Here is a 21580-nt window from a genome sequence, read left to right on the forward strand (position 1 = left end):
GTGTAATTGTAATTTTTATCTACGGTAATTAGAAAGAACTGTGTGGCTATAATTGCAATTCGGGTCTAATTTTGAAAATATGCAAATTTTAAAGTTATCCGAAACTAGCAAAATTAGTGTTTAAAACTTTTTCGGGCGATAATGAAAATCGCCCACAATCCCAAATTGACCCTACGTATATTTTTAGAGAGAAGACTCCGCTAACGGATTCCCGATAGGAGGCTCCATGGGTGGGACACACGGACTGTCGCCGACATTGTTGTCCAAGGTCAGCGAAACTCTTACTTTATCAATGAGCCAGGTGGCACTTTCCGTGAAAATGATTCCTTTAGTCAATAAAATGATAGAGAAACGACCATAATTTTAATTCTATGTGTTCTATGAAAGCACATGTCTTGTACGCACTACCGGATTTTCGTAATGCGTAATTAAAATTTCTTACTTTTGGAAATGGAAACCAGAATTGGAACTAAACCTAACAACCTTTAAAAATCGTCAATAACTAACTAAAACACAACCAACTAAATTGGATTCAGAAGCAACTTTATTTTTATCTGACCGGAATCGGATCAGTTTTCCACATGAGCCTCAGTACAAGCTTGGAATGAGACCCGTTTCGACCCCCAAACCCACCCATGGCTACAACAAGTTTAGCTATAGCCACGTCCGCAAGAACATCGCACAACAGAACACCGGTATAACGATTCACGCCAAACGACGACACGTGTTTACTAGTTGTTCGGCAGCTAATGTTTTAAATACGCAACTAGAACTAGAACTAGAACTGCTCAAATGACCAGTATTGGTAGTTTGTAGAAGTCTGAAGGCTGCCTACCGCTCTCAAAACTGGCTCGCTCAGTTCGACGTGCAAACCTTTCCCTTTTGCAGGTTCACCTCGACGGGCGTTTCGCGAACGCGCCTTTCCCGGACGCGAGGTTCGTCTACTCTGGCACGGCAGGATTCACCGGATACGACGGAGCCATGCTGCCCGCGGGAAACCCGCTCGCGTCGGCGTCCTACCTGTCCAACTACATCAACCCGCCGTCTTACACGGGAGGGAATTCCGGTAGGTGGCAGGCATGCACCAATACTACTATAGATAATTCTAGTCTAATCTGATTAGACTAATGGGAGCGAAATGCCGGTAATCCAATTCTAATCTACTGTGTAAAATGTTTCTATGACCTCAATTTAATTCTAATCTAATTTCTGGTTTTTCTGAAAATGCTGCAGGAGAAATGTATAGAGCGAAACGAGCCAAGCACGCTGTACAGACATTTGCCATTCTCGTGCTTATGAGGATGGGCTGTGAATTGATATGAACAGAACTTGATTAAATTTCCAAGTTTACGCGAATTCATTAATTCGAATTCTAATCTGATTTAAAAAAACTGTGTAGCTATAATTCTAATCCGAATCGAATATGGAAAAAAATGTGCAGTGATAACACTGATGCAAATCTAAGTTGGACAAAGACTGTGTGTAGCTTCAATTCTAATTCTAGTCTAGTGTAAGTTGGACAAAACTATGTAACACTAATTCTAGTCTAATTTGGAAAACTGTGTAGCTATAATTCTTATTCGATTGTAATTCGGAAAAAGACTGTAGCTATAATTCTAGTTCTTGTTTAATCTGGAGAAAACTGTGTAACAATAATCTTAATTGTATTCTAATTTGGAAAAGACTGTCTTGCTATCATTATAATAATTAGAATCTAATTTTAATCTAATTTGGTAAAAAAACGTAGGTTTAATTCTAATTTAGAAAAAAATGTAGCTATACCACCAATTCTGATGTAATTTGGAAGAGCAGAAAACTATCGAAACGAGTCGAAAAGGCAAATTCACCGCCAATCTGTTGTTCCCAGGAGCCGGGAACAGCAGCGGAGGAAGCGACACGCACTCGCCGCCGAGCAACATCGGCCGCAGCCGCGGCGCCGAGAGCGAGACCGACATCGGCTCGGGCGCCTTGTCGCCGATCGGCCGCGAATTAAATCACCGCAGGTCGCAAGACGCCAACTCCCAGGTCGACCTCTTCCACGTAGTAGGCGGCATGCACAGATGGGACCCGGCCGCTGCATTAGAAGCTGTTCAAAACGCAGTAAGGCAAAGACACGACGGCCATAGCTCGCAGCCTAACGCGGCCAGAAGCGTGGGGCACAGCGATGTGTTACAGGACGAAGTTTGGCGGCCCTATTGAAGCCTCGTGATTGGGGCCGGGTGATATCGAGTACCTGAGTGTTTCGACTTTGAAGCGACTATTATAACGTAATAGCTGCACGGAAAATTTCAATATGCACTATTTATGCGACCACACAGAATATAACGCCAGTTCTACATCACATTAATAATAATTTAGTATTTTACGACCGTGTCTATTTCGTTGAACATTGTGACAATGCTGTGGGTTGATCTCGGCTTCGCATGTCATTTTCATTAACGTGCGTACTCGCGTAGCTTTGTACTATGTGTTTCGTATACTGCGATACGGCCAATCGAGGTTTCAAGGTTTCCACAGTGCGCAACAGTATCGGATCATTGATAACTTAACTCTTAGTGGCAAAGGAAGTGTGATTCCAGTGCTCGAAAGCAATCCTGTCTCATTAGAATTAGCACTAGATTCAGATTCGAGTGTTGCAGCGACCCACCCGTAGGGCTTCAATTAAACTGAAGTGAAACTGAAATTAAACGCACTTTGCCATTAAGAGTTAATTTACTGACAAAAATTACAGTTTCGATACTATTATCCCACCTTGAAAGCCTTCGAATCTTATTTGATCGCGTCGCAGCATACGAAACATAAACCACAAAAATACGCACGTTATAGAGCGGGGCGTGGACCGGAGCCGGATCAGTTTTTTTTTTCTGATACGGCCGGAGTCGGATCAGAGCCGAGCCGGATCAGTACTTTTTGCTAAGAATTGGTCAGCCTTTCCCTCTTCCACTCTCGAATAATCAGTTAAAGAGAAACGTTCATGGAAACAAACCAGCATGCCAAGTCCAAGTTGGCATAATTCCTTCTGATACGGGTTGGGCTTGATCTTTGAGTTTTTGATTTCCTGTTTGCGTTGTTTCAACCAATATCCGATACCATTCAGTGAGTAGATGATTATCAACGGAGTTTTTCGGACCGGATCACGGTCATTCATAGAATCAGGCCTAGCAGTCGGACCAGAGCTTTAAAGAAGAGGATCAGAGTAGGACCAGAGAATTTTTCGATCCGCTCCGTACTAGCACGTTAGTGGAAATGACACGTCTGTGAAGTCTTGATCGGCCACAGCAGCATTTCCGCAAAGTGCAATGACATGGGCATGGTCGCCAAAATACTTTTCTTTAATGTGATTTGGAATCGGCATTATTTTTCTTTGTTGCTGTCGAATACGTGGTACGTATTTGAAGGCACGACGTGAAACCGTATACTCGATTGTAATCGTATCTCTCAGATGCTCGCTTTTACCCACCCTACCCGCGGGATAATTGGGACAAAAAGGTGGCGAAGTTAACTAGTACAAAATCTAGTGGACCGCAGACTGAAAATTGCCGCATGACGCGAAGCGAGGCGATTTTCGAGCGTGACTGATTTGACTCGTGCAATTTTTAAAAGTATGTAATACTGATTTGCCGGTTATTTTTATTATGAAGTGAAATGCCTTTCCATGCAGCGAGCACCCTGTGATGAGATTTCACGTTCGCTACAAAAATACGCATAAAATGCTAACGTGCCACTGTCTGAAAGAATTCGCGATCGGTACCGATTTTGTAATATGAACCAGTTAGTCGTGTTCCATGTTACTCTACCGTACCCCGGTTTAAGTCGATCAATGTCTGTTATCACACATCTATAAAAACTATGCGTCGTTTGAGACAACTGCGTCCAGAGTTCCAGACCTGGGGTTCCTAACCTTTTTACACCGTTACCCCTTTTGACAATTTTTGAAAATCAATGGTTCCTTTTAAATTAAGAAACATTATTTTAACTTTAAAATGATTTAAACAGGAACCAGTAGATAAAATGATAAACACACAATAAATGTGATAGTTCATTGCTTAGTTTTTACATGTTCATGGTGTTTGAGCCTCTTTCTTTGCTTAAAAAATGTCTGAATGACTGGTTATGTGCTGTAAGGAAGAAAGTAAACTCAAGATCAAGATATAGCTCATTGCTGTACTAGTATTTTTTATTAAATTTTAATTTATCTGTTTTGGTAGGATTGGATATAATAATTTTATTTCAAACTTTATATGCCCCCCTGTTGAGAAAAGCGGATGGACCCCAGGTTGGGAACCTTTGCTTTACATTCATATAGTTAGAGAACAAAGGTGCGACTTGTTAACTAAACCCGGTGCTTTTCGCCAGTACTCCTTCACGTCTATTCAAGTGGAAACCGCGTCCCGCGCGATACATTAAAAGGACATTTCGGTCTAAATATGATGTGGTCTGACATCAAAAATAACAAGAATAACATTTTGACAGCGACTATGTATTCAAACTGAAGATAATCGAATTTCCCGTATGTCAATCTCCAGTCTAGATACTCTGTGCAATATTTTTTTGAGATCAGAGCCAATTACTGCAGTATAGCGAGATATTCATTTATAACGCATCAGTACGGTATTTTACCGTAACTTAACCGCTATACTTCGGAGACAAAGCTCCTTCGTAATATCGATTGAAGACCATCCGAAATTCCTTGCCTGATCGCGTCCAGAAAGTGCAACAGTGTCCGGAATTTCTGAAAATGTTAAGAATCGATGACCACAGAGATAAGCTAGATTGGAAAGTAATACTCGTAGTTAGAATGCAGTGTCTTTCTAGGGTAAATAGTCGCTGTCAAATATATTTTCAAACTTTAATCTTTGATTTGGTAACACATCATATTTAGAGCGCAGGGCCTCTAAACTCAACCCCACGTCCGATCACGTTGTTTCGATTTTCCTCTGCGGGCAATATCGTGATTTCGATCAACTTTCGGTATTGTGTGTTGCTTGTGAACGATGTCTGGTAGGTAAAGCGTATATTTCGGCGATATTACGCTCGAAAAAAGCAGTAACATCACCCTCAAGTTCATATAAGCTTCCGAAGTCAAGTTCCATCGCAATTGCAATTGACGCCTTGTTACTGAACGATGCAAACCGCGTTCCTCTATTGTGACGAGGTCGTATTACCTACATCGGGTCGCGTCGGATGTAGTCCGTTTCATTTTCTTGTGGATTTCCCAGCCATAAGTTCCTGTTGTGATCCTGTCCAAATGCCGAAAGGTGCAGAGCTTCAAGACAGACTCGGACAGCTAGATAATTGTCGTCTAAGTACATTAACTAATATAATTCGTGAAATGTTTGTGTGCCCAATTTCAATTCAAATGTAATACACGTTTTTCCGAAAATTCTACAGGTGCTACAGTGCTCAACGAGTCAAGCTTGCCGAACAGACATTTGCCATTGTCATTCTAATGAGAATCTAAACTGATTTGATACGAAATGAACCTGACTTTTGTTGCATGTCTTTCTAAATGGGAATTCAATTTTTCAGTTTCTGCGAACTCAGTAAAATTCAAATCAAATTCGAAAAAACTTTGTGCCTATAATTATAATTTCAATCAAATTTGGAAAAGATGAAGATTTTCTAGTTGTCCGATTCTGTTTTGAGAGAGTTTTCCGCGTATTTTTATTTCCTTGTGCAAAAGGCTTTGAAGAGTCATGTGGATTCATTAGGATATCGGTTTACGCCGATATATCTTTTCAAGTTTGTGTTGCCGCACGTTAATTATATATTTTCCTATTTTGTCGCTATCGGAAAATTCGCTTACACCGCGACCAGAGTCTGTTCTGGTTCTGTCCTTGCTACCTAGATTTTTTTACGTTGTCGACTCTTCAAAGCCTGCTATATTAATGCTTTGACACTACTTGCTCGTTCCTAACGTTCCATGTCACGTGACATTTCATTCGTTCCTACATTATGAAAATTCCCGTTACCTCGACAATTTCCGAAAGCCTCCCCACGCGAAAAACCGGCCAGTACAGTCCCAAAATACTGGCTCTCAATACCTTGTCGAGGTAACGGTTTTTTTTCAGCATCTGAATAAGTTCACTACTGCCTTAGGTGTAATAAATAGGTGTCTATTCACGCTAACGGATATTCTTTAACATTTACGTAGGACAGCGTTTTGAGCCCGTTTCGAGGTACTTGTTAATGTCACGTTTTTGCATCGTTTCTACGCTTTATTGTTTACATCGCAAAACATACTCGCTTTCAACGCTACGTGTGCCTGGTTTGATATTACTGTAGATTTTGTATGACAATAAGTCGTATTCCGCCAGGACCAACAGCTATATCTAAAACAGGGGTCGCCAACTCAAAACGGGTCGCGGGCCGCAAGAATGCAATATCGAGACAAAATAGGACACACAATTGAGGAACGTCGTGCTCTCTGACATGGGCAATGGGTCTAGTTACCAAAAAAGAAGTAATATTTTATTTTCGAAGTACAAATACAACAAATCTCACGATCATCAACTTTATATTATTTTGAACTATGAGCTGCGCATGCCTGACAACGCTTTCCAGTGAATAAGGAATCGATATTTAGGCTATCGACGACCCGTTACTGTAGCTGAAAGACTATTTCCTCCTTGTGGGGAAGCCCTAAGCGGTTTTCTAAGCGTCTCGCCCTTCACAGGGCCATTGCACGTCAAGACAATATGTCCAATTTCCATTCATATCAGCAGATTCTCTCGATGGAATGATGTTGCCATCGCCGTAACCGTTGCGCCTAGTGAGGAATAGTAACGTTGGGCACAGGAAAATAGCTTATTTGAATAAACAACTATATTTTGAAACTGAAATCAGTGTCAGCATTTCACATTGCGTTACCTATCGTTCTTCCGAAATCGGTGATCACATCGCGGTCCGCGTGTTGGAGAGCCCTGATCTAGAAAGAAGATAGCCGTCGAGATTTTATTGTGTAGCTTTCACTGATACGGTTTTCCGGCTTTTCACTATAGCGGTTTTATCACTGCGGTACAGTGCCGAACTTCTCGGTGATCTTGGGAAATGCGGAGAGGCTCTGGATGCCAAATTATCCGTAAAATAGTGACAAACATCATATAGGGAAGGTCGGCACAATGGTACATCGTAAAATATTTCTAAAACCCGACGTGAAGAATATACATCGATTCCATGATCCAGCATAGTCACATCAGCCGTAATCCTGATGTGCTCTGATTTCGCCAGGGTCGCTGGCTTTGTGAGAAAATAACGCGTCTCTTAATTTTGCTAACAGGCGTAAATTTACATCACTATACCTTTCGATCGTGTCTTAGGTAGGTTTATCTTGTCTGCTGAGCTTGAAATTGATACACAGCTTAGTCAGAGCAGTTACAGGTCTTCCAATATGCTATTTTAGGCGTAGAATTGCGATTTTGAAGTTTATTTGTTCTAGGGAGGTCGATCAGTGACGTGCGGTTCAATGAGGCAGGTGGGGCAGTGCCTCACCTGTCGTCAGGGTGAGTAAGTGAAAATTGTGAAAACCCTCGATGAGTCGATGATTATTGATATTTTATATCGATGTTCATAAATAACTAAATTTGAAGATTTTTTTCACCCAACATCATTTATTAGTATAATTATTATTCACAAATACAACGCGAAATGAGAGGTGAGGGCGGTCGGGCGGGTCGTGCCTCACCTGTGACAATGCAATTCATCATAAATAGCTCGGAACTCATAAGAACTGGTATCAATCCAATGCTATCGTCACACTGATTCCGAAAATCAAAATATTAACAGTGTCAGCGCACCAGAACCCCCCTAAAATTGACAAGGAAGGTGACATTCGGCTTTGTTACAGACAATGCCATCGCAGAGAAACAATAGCCAGGTGAGGCACAAACGAATCTGCCTCATGAACTATTCGGTAACAATTGGACAATCGCAGCGCAGTGAAACGCGCTATCGATTTCGGAATCCAACAGTCTTGTAGGAATTATATAGTAGCGACGGCCAATACGTAATGCGGAGCAAATACATTCCATCCATAGCTACGTTAAATTGTGGTATGTGATAGCTACTTGCATAGGCTGCATTGTCGTTGTTTGTGGCCTTTATTCACTATGTTCGACTGCAATACCTATAATAACCCGTTGCGTTGTCGTTGTTTGTGGTCAGTGGTGCCACTCCCTGTGGTTTTCACACTAAATCCAGAGTATTTTGACTTGACCTGGCGTCAAGTAGTGTATTTTCTTTCGAAAGTCGGGAAATCTAGTGTATTTTTACTAAAAAAGTATTTGTAAATGAGGATGCTCTTTTCATGTGCTTCGAAAAATTTATACCGCTACTTGAACAGATAGTAATTATTATCCGTCCAATGGTCTAAACTTGCCCATTTAGCACAATAGTGACTAGTCCTACATGTATCCTATTGTAGAATGTGGAATTGCAACGGCTATCAGTGTGCAAAGAAAATGTACTCTATACCCGCTGCTGTTGTTATTCACATTTCGGGTCACTTTATCAGCTAGGCTACTTGACATGCGTACGTGTTTGTGTGTGGGTGGGTGGGGGGCGGGCCCCACCAGCCATGGTGTCCGGTCAATACCGAGAATGCTATTACCGAGAATGCTATTACCGAGAAGGACAATACCGAGAATGGACAATATCGAGAATGGACATTACCGAGAATGGACAATACAGAGAATGGACATTACCGAGAATGCAATATATGCAATGCAGGCATGTTATGCATATGAACAGGTCGCGTGTGTGCATCACGGCGTTGCTACATTCGGTATCGATTCTCGGGTATAAATTTCTCGACAACGTCCGTTACATTAAGCTAGATTCTTGGCATTGGCCATTCTCTGTAATGTCCATTCTCGGTAATGTCCGTTCTCGGTAATGTCCATCTCGGTAATAGCATTCTCGGTAATAGTATGGAACCACCAGCCATGGACCTCACCGCACGTCACTGAAGTCGATGATGGGGCACATTGGGACAATTTGGCTGGCGCACAATTGTCCAATGATATCCAAAGGCAGATTTTCCAAAATATATAAAAATCAAAAGAAGATTGCGAAGAAGCAATATCGTCACCAACACTGCCTTCAAAACACCCCCGCGGAAAGTCGCGACAGCGATGTACATGCAAGTTTCATTACGATTCCAAACTTCGGTGTGGAAACTGTAACTGGTCTTGGACACTTGCTGGTCCATCCTATCTTCAACGGTTCTCAGTTTCTTGCTAATTGATGCGGCGTTTAATTATTTTAGCACTGTCCCATTTCCCCTACCGCTTGGCGGGGTACAAGGGACAAAAAGGTACGTTTTCAAACGGCTGTCCTTTGGTTATTTCTTCGTATGTCATTTTGATTTAGAAATATGCGTTTTATGTTCATCCATTGTTTTGCTAAAGTTCATTAGTATTATGGATTCGAAATATCTTTATGGCTAAAATGTATTTTGTTGGCTCATTGTCCCTCACCTTCCCCTACGTCTTAAGGTACACGAGTAAACAGAACTAGAGTGCTGGAGAAAAGCGAAAGTGCCAAAATAGTGCCAATACCAAAATTCCGTTGCCAAACAACATGAAAATAAGCCAAAATTTGGCATCCAAATGTGCCAATCGGAAACACTAATCTGTGTAACGATTTGGATGAAGCTGTGCCGTCCAATTTGTGAACCGCAATGTACCTTATTACATCACCAGTATTAGCCGTGGTCATTGCTCATCAATTCGTTGAGCTTGGATCACGTGATTGGTTGCGCATAGCAACGATCGACTGGTTATCAGCATGCTGTCGTCGTCTGTAGTTACGATAAAGTTCTTATTTTGGAACCTAGCTTTAGGGTTATTGACGTATCAAAAGCTTGCGTCGAAGGTACATTGAGACTTGGGTGTAATAGAATTGTCTGCAAGATAAGTGATTGGTACTCCTTTTAACAAAAAGACGCAATAATACTAATGTTTTAACGTCAGCACCTAAGAATCACCAACAGGTAAGAAATTCGTCTACTGGTACTGGGCTACTGGCTCATTTCATCGCAGCACAAGTAACTGTGAAATGTAAACGTGTGCCTGTGCCTTTGCCTGATGGCTACATGAACAGTAAACATGCAGTGCATAGACTGCTTACGGTCTCTCCTAAGGACCATCCCAGACCGGATGACACAAAACTCTCGTGGATGATAAGTCACGTATGATCTGCCGTGTGAGTCCAGTGCATAGACCGATTGTGGTAGGCCTATACGAAACGTAAAAGAATTAGAAAACAAATAGTCATAGTTTTACTCACGGCAACTACGGGTCGGATAGGCTACTTAACTAGGGTTACCATATTTTTGTGAAGCAAATTCCGGACACTCTTAAGCGCCCACTAGCGGATTTTAAAATGAGGTGTAACACATTGTCTGTCAACATGACGTCACACTAGCAAAGCATTTCCCATCGACTGTATACACCAGGGGTGTCAAACTCAACTTGCGTCGCGGGCCGGACTGAAACCTTCAGAGAACTCGCGGGCCGGACGAGTCAAATGGTTCCAAAATGTTACCTCAAAATCTATGCCCTTGTTTTTCACTTGAATACTCAAATATCAAGCCTATGTACATAAAAATATATTACGGTATATCACGGACCATATGGTTCTATTCTATCTACACTAGGGTTACCATATTTCAATGACACAAATTCCGGACACTCTTTAGCGCCCACTAGAGGATTTCAAAATGAGTCATGACGTCACACTAGCAAAGCTTTGCTCATAGACCAGAGGTGGTCACGATCCGGTTCAGAAGTATACATGCGGCTGTGTGTCGTGTAACCGGGACCGAAACCACATTTTTCAGCCCCTTCCCACCCAAATAAACAATGATTTTGAGCCCGCGATAGGGTAATCGATGCAACTTCTGGGGAGGGGGAGGATGCTATATGAATATGGTTTCTATGTGCATCTGGTCGTTAAATTTTTTGAATTAATTCTGTCAATAATATTGGTTGTTCCATATATTACTATATAGTTACTAAAGTTACTAGTAGGGATGGTGTGAACGTGAGGTACACGTTCGCGTTCTGTGTGTGAACCTCGGAAATTTAGAGGTTCGCGTTCACAACAGAACCTTGGTAGGTTCTGCACTGTGAACCTTTTTCATATATTAAAATTTTCACTTCATTTTAACATCTTATTTCAACCGTGGGCCACTCTATGCATGGCTCTGGCAGCATTAGAAATCGACACTAAACGAGCATGCACCTTGACAATCTCAAAAGTCTTACTTGCTTTGTTACAAAAATTTGCTCGAAATATCCAGCTTTCCGTTTGTGAATATTTAGTGACTCTCTGCAGTGAGTTTGACCCGCAATCACACAACATCCCTACCGAAATACGTAGTCAGCGAATGATGCTTATTCAAGCAATCAATGAGATTGATATCGTTTTTGATGCAAAATAATCTAGCAGGCATACGGGGTCAATCTTGACTTTATATCGTTACTGCATCATTAAAATCAAATCCTTGCGATTGAGGTGTTGGCTACTACTGTATAACTTGTTAATGGGGTAGTATCGGCAGCAAGTATAGAAACCCGTTTACACGCTGCTCAATATCAATGTAGCGATACTCAGACGCCGAATACATTGTCCGGTCTGGCCTAGACCCTTAAGTCGTAAGCTTATATTCCCTGGTAAGTCCTCGTCGAAATTGTACGCAAAGCGACAGAAGATATTGATTTATAGGAGTATCATATCCTTCGATTGCCTCAGTTGATACATCTAGCGACGTTTAAATCGCCAACATGTAGGCCTACTTCGGCATTGTGGCATGATGTGGCCCGAGTCGTCGCTAGGTAGCATGTACAGAAGCTATCACTTCATTGAAAGATAGGGTTGGAATTAGCAATATGACGTAACGTGACGTCATGAGGTTCACGTTCGTGTTCACACAGAACCTTTCAAAAAGGTTCGCGTTCACACGAACCTGAACCTTTCAGAGGTTCACACCATCCCTAGTTACTAGTTTCCGCCCACATGACCAAAGTTATAGCGGTAGAGCTGGTGGAGGATGATGAGTTCGAAAATACAGGGAGCGTAATTGCATATTGTTAAGTCATGTTCCTGTCCCACCGATTATATTGTTTATCAGCCTTATGCCGGTTCGCACCACGGAGCGTTATAAACACCCCACATCAATTGGTTTCCAGTGGTCCAGTGGTTTCAAGTGGTCATTCTCCAATTTTAAAATGCTCCGTGGCCCGGATCCGAGCTATTTCGGAAGCTGATACGACCGCCAAGTTTGGAACCAATCTATATCATTGAATTAAGCATTTAAACGGCCTTAACGATCTCTAAGAATATACCGTTCACCTATAATTGCGAATACAATTGTGCTTATTCCAGTAAATGAAGGTTGTTTTTGCTTCTTTTTTATTGCACTTTTGGCGAGGGTGGTAGTCCCCATATTAAAATCAATAAATGTGATAGAAAATCGCGCGCAGCGCGAAGAAACATATCATGCATCAGCATAAATATTCCCAAAAATAATGTTTTAATGTTAATTTACGAAAAAATTATGAGCCTACGTCAAGTCTTCAAAATTCCGGACATTTGGCATATTTTAGAAATTCCTCCCGGACGCTAGTTTAAACAGTCAAATTCCGGACATGTCCGGGAAATTCCGGACGTATGGCAACCCTAATCTACACCTTTACACCTTTACACCTTTACAATTGAATTGGCAGAATTACGATGATTGGCCTGTTGCATAATTTTATAAACTGCTAAAACAGCGGCGTTATACCCAGGGCCGTAACAGCACTTCGTCAGGCCCCCCCCAAAACGTTGGTCTTGGGCCCCCCATAGGGTTATAGACCGAACTTCTGGGGGGCTTCGCCCCCCAGACCCACCCTCCTCCGGCGATACACTGTTTACCACTATTCATCTTCAACTTTGGGACTTTGTTTAGTGAATCAGTTTTTGTCGCCTAAGCGCGCGACGCGCGGAAAATTTATGATTTCATCAGTCAGTATGATCGGGAATTGCGTATTTGTTAGCAATTTTTATCTCCTCTCTGCTGACGTAATCAGATTTGCCGGTAGAGCTGAGTGAGGTGTGTTTGAAAAGGTAGGACCACTCAATAATAATTAAACAGCACCTCGTCAGGCACCCATCACGTAGTTCGCGTTTGTCACGAAATTATCTGTACTGTATTGCGAGCCGAGCGAAAGCGAGGCGCGAAAATTTTCGATAATTTATAATAAAATCGGTCAATCAGATCGGTGATTGCATATATATTATGCTATCAATTTATTGTCCTCTCTACTCACTTAATTAGATTTACCGGTTGAGCTGAGTGAAGTGTCTTGAAAACGGGAGGGCCCGTAAATATTGATTAAACATCTTCGGGCGGGCGGACCCGTTGATATGACTTCGTTATGGTGTTATTTCGTGACTTCCAGTCTGCTATATCAAAAAATATAGAATCGCCCAAACGTAGGCTTCTAAACTAAGAGACGCACACGATTTCAAATTAGCATTTCTTCACTGGCATAAAATTTTCCCCAGCGGGATGGTAATTGTCTCGTGAGGTTCAGATTGCAAAGACAGGAACATTCGGCGCCAGTCATTCAGGAGCCTATGGACAATTAAACCTATATGTATTTTGTATAGCCTATATAACGAAGTTTTCGGTCTGCGTAAGGGCATAGACCTTTTCGGCCAAGCTTTTCTCGCTACCGATCGTTCTGGCACACTTCTTGGAGTCGCATGTTATATGGCCTAAAACTTGATTGTATGTCTTGGTGGGGCGTGGCGCGGTAATGGCCCAATATCCAATAATATAGAAAAATGGCTGCTTGAATTCGCGCGCAGCGCGAAAAAATTTGCATAAATTTTCAAAAAATACGCTATGATTTATGCTAATTCACGAAATAATTTTGGGCCCCCTTCGAGCTCGGCCCCCCCCAATTGGGGGGTTGGGGGTGCAGCAGTTACGGTGCTGGTTATACCGACGATGTATGTTAGCATATGGCTATGATTTCTTTGATTTAGTCATAATCTGGCAATATGGTCCAGTATATGCATTGTGAGGAATACAAGTGGTTTAACCGTAAACGCAGACCATGAAATTTTGTGCATTATTATTATATCGCGATTTGCGATATCGCCATTTGTTAGTAATGTGCCATTTTCCGTAATCACGTCGCGGGCTGGATGAAACCGTCTGGCGAGTTGGATGCGGCCCGAGGGCCGTATGTTTGACACCCCTGGCATACACTATACATGAATGGAGTGGAACATGGGTCATGAATTGAACCATCTGTAATGCGAGCTCTGGTGATTGCTACTTGGTAGGGTCTGCAATAGATTCCTCCAGGGGCCGGATGAAATCGTCTGGCGGGCCGTGTCTGGCCTGTCCGGATTGTGTTTGTTAGGTCAGTGCGGCTATATGGTTATGTGTTTTAATCAAGTCCGAAACAACATTTTTTCTGCCCCCCTACGCCAAAAAAAGCACTGATCTTGGGCCCACCATAGGGTAGTCGATGTAACTTGTTGGGCACTTACTATATGCATTTGGCTGTTAAATTTCATGTATGAATTCTGTCAATAATATCGATTCTTCCATATATTAGGCTACTATAAAATGCACCACCAGGTTGCACATCCGGTGATTTCCAACCTTTTATGGTTGCGACCTCATTTCCAACTTGAAAATTTCCGTGACAAAGCTCAAAACTTGATAATCTGATTACTAAAAAAATGCAGCTGGAACAAGCTTCTTCACGGCCTAGGAAGCTGATTACGTCCAAAGTCATCGCGATCCCCAGATAAAGGCAAACGACCCCAAGATTTGGAACCTCTGTCTGTGACTGAAGCATCCAACCGGCCTTAACCAACTCTGCGAATATACAGTTAGCTTATAATTGCGATTACAATCAGACTTTATGATGGGTATTTATATTAATTTAGGGTTACCATACGTCCTCTTTTAAGAGGATTTGTCCTATTTTTTGACTTTTTTGAAAGTGTCCTCGGAGGACGCCCTTTTGTCCTCTTTTTTGAGATTTTGTCCTCTTTTGAAAATTTAGGTCATATTTAGAGCAAAATGCGACTGATATGCCGTAAATTAGCACAGAAGTCAACCGATCACAAAGTGGGAAAAATTCACCGATTTTTGAGAATTGTTCCCCGGTTTCGCAAGTCTCGAATTTCTGAAAAAGTGTCCTCTTTTTAGATTTCCAAAATATGGTAACTAGAGCCCGACCGATTATCGGCTCGCCGATAATATCGAGTCGATATCACGCTTGGAGAGAAATGTCGGTATCGGCCATTTTAGTTTAAAAAATATCGGCCATTTTCGTGACGTCACAACATGGTGGCACGGAGTCAGAGAAGTCGATAGAAGACGTGAGGATGGTAAATTACAAAAATAAATGGCTAAACTGCAAAAAGTGCATACTGCATACAGGGCAGTAGGCGTGCCTATCTGAAAAATATTATAGATAACTAACCACCACTCTCACCGTTATGCCCCACTGAGTTCGAGGGAATCCCCCTACAGTAATCGACCACCGGACCACCAAAGACAGAGAGCAGCTGGATGGATAGTTGTCTTCACTCTATTTCGATCAGTAAGAGAAATGAGAACTTTAATCATGCTGGACTGACCCTCGTGATGATAGAGAAAAGCGTCGCGTCGAAACATTTCTCTGAAGATATTGCTATTGGTTCGGTACCAACAGAGCTAATTATACCAGTAATGTATGAAGTCGTCTGACTGAGGCCTGCGGGGCCACCATGATAGGAAATATGCGAGCATAGAGGGCAAGAAAATCAAGCAAACGCGGACTAAAGCCAATAATTGATACGAAAATTTTTGATTGCGTGATGACATTGGCCAATTCTGACAAAAGAGCGTAAAATATTGATCAATTGATTGTTGAAATGCTGGTCATGGTCAAGGCCCAAGGGGGATGGGTGGAGCAGTTGCAGACGTGGACAATTTGAGTTGTTCTGCACTTTCTCTTCAGCTATTTGTTAACGATGTGCTGAAGGCTCCAGGTGCACTGCCAGAAGAATATCAATATTAATATCAATATTTGGTGAAACCATTGAAGGAAAGATCATTCTGTAAGGGAGCGGTGGAACCGAAATGAAGAATGATTTCCAATTCTTGCTGTGCCACTAACTATGGTACCAAGTGAAAGACTGCTCACAGTGTGTAGTACTATATACATCATTTATGGAAGACCACAGAAGTTCACTCCTTGGAGAAAGGGCCGAGAAATTGTGCTTCGTGAACTGTAATCTGCAACTGCTGGATTGGTGCTTTTGATATATTTTTATAGCCCCTAGATCATTTATTTCATGTTCAAGCATGTCAATGGCTGTAAAGTTGTTGAAATAAATGCTCTGAGGTGTTAAATATGGCCCTTGAGCTATCTTTTGAATATCGGCTGAATATATCGGGGTTATCGGTGAAGGTACTGGATATCGGTCTTATCGGTATCGGCTCAGAAATCCAATATCGGTCGGACTCTAATGGTAACCCTGTATTAATTATGGTTGCATTTTTTGACGAGGGTGATGCCTGGTGCCCATACTAATATCATTATACGTTGCATTAACTCGCGCGCGGTGCGAAGAAGAAGTTTGAATAGCACATGTTTATGTTGAATACGGAAAACTTTTGAGCCTGCTTCAAGCCTTCAAAATTCGGTACATTTAGGCATATTTTAGAAATTCCTCCTGGACGCAGATTTTCAAGTGAAATTCCGGACATGTCCGGGAAATTCCGGACGTATGGCAACCCTATACTTAACCCATTTTGGGGAATATTTTGGGATCAAGAGTCTTGGCGAATTACTTTCAAATATCGGGTTACCGCCCAAGACCTAGAATTATTATACTCCCATCGTAGCAAGTCGTGTTTTCTCTGTCACTTACAGGCTTTCTAAAACTTTTTTCCCACCCTGGGCCCCATTTGAAAGTTTTGGAAAAGTCAATGGCCTCAGTCTCGGTTCGGTTTAATAGCAATACTTATCAGTTCAATACACCACGAAAATTGCGATACACTGAAAAGATAGGAGGGCGTCCATAAACGACTTGGAGTAGTCCGTGGAATCAGACACCCACCTTGGCCTAGGCCAGGGGTGGGCAAACTTTTGAGCTCGCGGGCCGCATTCAACATCTGAATCCATTCGCGGGCCGCACTATATAAAACTAGGATTATAAACCAAAAACGCAATATTGATATTTGATTATAAAGTGAGGACATGGAGATAACATAATATATGTGTTTATTTAAAACAAGCCAAACATTGCTTTGATGATATCGTACATGCGTCAGAAACATATGATGACGAGATTTCATAGGCTGGAGGACCTCAATAACCAATTTGTCAAAACAATAGAGATGAAAGTCGGTTGGCCCGATTTTTAGAACAGAGTTGAAATTTAAATCTGTGAGCAGCGATCTGTTCATAGATTTACCAATTCCACTTTTAATATTCAGTTCCGGGACACACAATGCTGACAGCATCATAACCATGTTAGCTTCCAACACGCTTCTACTATGTGTGGATAAAATATAAATCCCCCCATTCTATGCATACAGACAACGAATCTACCTAAGACACGCTCTCCCCCCCCCTTATGATGGTGAAAGATTTCGCGCCCCCTTATCGTCATATCACGAAATGCACCCAGGATGGTAGCAAACCTAACTGGTAGTCTGATGGCATGACAGGTTACCAGTGTTGATGAGAGATTTTGAAATATGTTATTCAGACTAAATACAGAAGTATAACTATAAATTGGACGTAAATCGCGCGGAGCGCGAAAAAATTTTTTCAGTCGAGCTCAGCTTCGCGCGCCTCTTCAGAACCACTGTCTTAGAATTATCATGGTGAAATATACTAAGATAAAGTTAATCAAGTCCCTGCATTAATTCGATTTTTAGTACGCATTTTATGGATATTTTTTAAAAGTCTCTTTAAACTCTCGCGGGCCGCACAGAACGGTGTTGCGGGCCGCATGCGGCCCGCGGGCCGTAGTTTGCCCACCCCTGGCCTAGGCGATGTAAAGAGGAGGCATGTACGTACACTGAATGAAAAGTAAAACAAGATAGTATATAGAAGCAAGCGACAAAAATGGGGTGGCATGTCAAGGAAGGCGAGATCGATAGACCGGGTCGTGGTTCGTTAATCTTGAAGGCAGACTAGTATTCAATTAGTAGAAATTGTGTTACGAAACGTTGTAATAGTTTAAAAAAAAGCGCCAATACAGGAATCGGTTGTTAAAATGATAGTGATAGTGTACACCAGTGGTTCTGAACCTTGCCTCCAGCGCCCCCAGGGGGTGCTGGCGATTTTTAAGGGGGCGAAACCGCTCAGGGGCGATATGGGGGCGCTGGGCTCAGGGGGCGATATGGGGGGCCCTTAAGAAAAATGGCTTCGCAGTAGGACATATCCTTATTGAGTATTCAGAGCAAATTAACATTCCACAAAACATGTTAAATCTGGAAATTTTTGGTCGCGCTACGCGGCGACGTTTTCTACATATGTTTTCATAAATGTAGTGGGTGCAGCGCACAGCATGTGGATATCGAAGGTGACACGGTATATCACTTTTGAGAGTGAGAGCCCCTTGTACATAAATTATGCCTTGAAGATTTGTGCACAAAAGGAATAACTAAATGCTATATTTGAGAGCTACAAAATTAAATTGTCAGAATATTTCTTCATCGTACAATAAAGGATGATACTATCGAGTATTGTGGTCCACAACCTCACATTAACGTTAAAAATAGGAGTTGATTTGTTTGGAATACATTCATGGTATAATTATTAACTGGGTACAGTACTAGATTAAATGTGAGCAGATATATGCACCCCATTCTCAGTTAACTGACTTAGTCACACAAAGCACTAAAACAAAATTTAGTACCATTAATTTCCCCGTACTGCCAATCGCAGATGGGAATTCGGGAAGCGTACATCTGCCGTCTGGCTCGAATCAAAGGGTATGAGGCCGCATCCGATTGTTGTTATAACAACCTATAGATTTGACCCTGAATATACCACGTACAAATATCATATGGTTTATTATTGTCGAGTTGTCCTCGAGCGCGATTTAATCGCGAAATATTTCCAATACTAAAGTACCGAAAATACCGACAGGATTTGACCTCTTACCAAAACTGCTGCAACTCAAACTCACAACTGCGAGGAGCTGAGCTCGAAGAGTGCCCTAAATTATTTCGGTGAATGAACCTAAATTTCACATGTTTTGACGACTCCCCCACGAAAAAATACACATAATTATTGAAAATAGAAATAGGCATTTCGGCGTCGGCCATTACCACGCCACGCTGGACGAAGACAAATGAAGTTCCCGCCAATATGGGACTCCGAGAAGTGTGCCAAAAAGATTGTCAGCGAGAAAACCTTAGCCGAAGACGATTGCCCTTATGTTGACGGTAAAATTCGATGTATGTAAGTCTAATTGTCCATAGGTGCTTAAATCGCACGTGCCGAATTATCATGTCTTCACAATCCGCACCCCACAGGACAAATAACATCCATCAGAGAATAATTATTTGCCAGTGGAGAAATACCAATTTAGAATCATGTGCTCATTTAAGTTTAATACGTTTATGCGTTTCAATATCTTTTAACTATATAGCGGACAAGAGGTAACAAAATAACAACATGTAACGAATTAATTGTACCTGTACGGGCACGCCCGAATATGTTTAATTATTAATTACGTGGCGTTCATTCTCCAAGACAACAGCTCACTCAGCGCTACTGGTAAATCTGATTACGTGGACTGAGAGGACAAGACGCGCGTATATATGAAATACCACCTATTCATTAATGCATTAAAGAAGATTTTGGCGCCTAGGGCGACCAGGCCACATCAAATTTGCAGACTATCGAAATCACGCGACGGGGTTCTTGCGGGCGAAGCCCACAGAAGTTTGTTTTATCACGCCACGAGTGCCCAAGACAATCGTTTTGTGGGGGACTGACGAAGTGCTGTTACGTAGGGCTACCATATTTTGGAATCGGGAAAGGAGGGCAGTTTTTCAAAATTTTCAGGCTTATAATACGTGAGTAAAATCCGAAAAAATGGTAAATTTACCACAAAATTGCGGTTGGTTGACTATAAAAAGGGTCAACTTTCAAGCTCACCTCCCGAAATACAGTTTTTCTTATAGATTTACCGTTGGTTGACTTAAAAAGTCGTCGCTTACGTTCGAACATCGATTTCATGTTTAGCATATTTTATGCCCAATTTGACTCGAAACTATCCACCGTCATAGCTCTAAAAGCTGTCAAGGAGGACGACTTGCCATAGAGAAGGACATGTAGGCGTCCTCAAAGTACATTTAAAAAAACTGAAAAAGGAGGACAATATGGGGTGGGGGGCGCCAGAGCACGATAATTTTTGAAAGGGGGCGCTGGAGGAACAAGAGGTTAAGAACCACTGGTGAACGCCATATAATTATTTAATCTTATAATGCGACGGTTCTTGAACAGTAATCCACGGACCTTTTAGGAATTTAGGGGGTATGAAGCACCAACGTGGGGCATACGAGGTTCAGTGTGCAATTATATACGCTATTTAATTACCTCGACATTACTTTGCAGATTAACATAGATAAAATTGGTCGGTTTTCTTCTACTCGAAAATTTTCAAGGGCATTCTTGCTTGAAATTTGGGTATGCCTTTCCCCCCAACAAAATAATAGTAGGGTTACAGAAATGAGTCTCGACTTTTTTCGCAATCATGAGAGAATGGTTTCTTGAGGCGATTAGTGTGCTTTAGTCCAGGGCTGTGAAACCGGCTGGGGCGGAACTACCGCACTCCGACATTTCGGCGCTGACCGTAATTTCCGCCCCATAGCACGACAGGAGCTGTGTCATTACGGTGCATCGGCGGCGCCGATTAACAATTGGACCCTAAAATCACAGCATATCGGCGAAACCATCGATGTTAATATCTCCAGTCGCTAAAATGTCTTCCGTCCCGAAATCCACATAACTTGTGCTAAAACTTGAGGCCCCAAGAGCGTGACTTGACATAGTGCTGTTGCGATCCTGAATAGGGGTACGTGGAACATTTCATGACAGCTCAAGGGGTATGAGCGCTAAAAAGTTCAAGAAACACTATTTTATTGTGATCGTCGAACTTTTCTGGTGGGATGGTGGATAAAGCCGGTGGAGTATCCAAGTCAGTATGCCGCTTTGTGTTCAGCATTTACATCGTTGAAAACCCACTTTCACAACGACGTTGATGGGTCAGGCAACGGCGATGGCATAAGAAATTTCCGTACTGTTGCTGTGCTGTCCTACTTCAGGAACCGCTGGTTTACTGCCAGAGTTGTGATTACTCTGGCCGCGATTTTTTTGATTCCACTTGTACTAAAGTCATTGCGCATGACTCGATCAGGTCCTACGAGTCGAGACTAGGAAGGCAAGACAGTCATTTCATCGTAACGTCGAAGAATATCAAAGTTTAAACATTTGTATTACGTGTATCAAAACTGGTACCTAATAACTTGGCCAGAAACTGTCACGAGCGAAGA

At 42.1% G+C, this 21580-nt stretch overlaps 3 protein-coding genes across 9 annotated transcripts in view; 2 read left to right on the forward strand and 1 right to left on the reverse strand.

Annotated features, from left to right (window-relative positions):
* LOC145452900 (uncharacterized) overlaps nucleotides 1–6258 on the forward strand; it is a 77973-nt gene extending 71715 nt beyond the window's left edge. For 6 of the 7 annotated variants that reach the window (XM_080331031.1, XM_080331029.1, XM_080331032.1 and 3 more), the window contains exons 8-10: nucleotides 188–268; nucleotides 889–1066; nucleotides 1868–6258. In XM_080331031.1, the coding sequence (XP_080187157.1) occupies nucleotides 188–268; nucleotides 889–1066; nucleotides 1868–2199 (591 nt within the window). In that variant the 3' untranslated portion in view covers nucleotides 2200–6258. The remainder of the gene's footprint in view (nucleotides 1–187; nucleotides 269–888; nucleotides 1067–1867) is intronic. The other variant, XM_080331035.1, reaches the window with a different exon arrangement.
* Nucleotides 1–21580, forward strand: part of LOC145452899 (uncharacterized) — a 268123-nt gene that overhangs the window by 116656 nt on the left and 129887 nt on the right. The window lies entirely within an intron of this gene.
* Nucleotides 1–21580, reverse strand: part of LOC145452910 (transcription initiation protein SPT3 homolog) — a 130775-nt gene that overhangs the window by 99366 nt on the left and 9829 nt on the right. The window lies entirely within an intron of this gene.

Source organism: Botryllus schlosseri, chromosome 12 (assembly GCF_051294905.1).
Source record: "Botryllus schlosseri isolate E-star chromosome 12, Bs_hap1, whole genome shotgun sequence".
In the NCBI taxonomy this organism is placed as follows: Eukaryota; Metazoa; Chordata; class Ascidiacea; order Stolidobranchia; family Styelidae; genus Botryllus; species Botryllus schlosseri.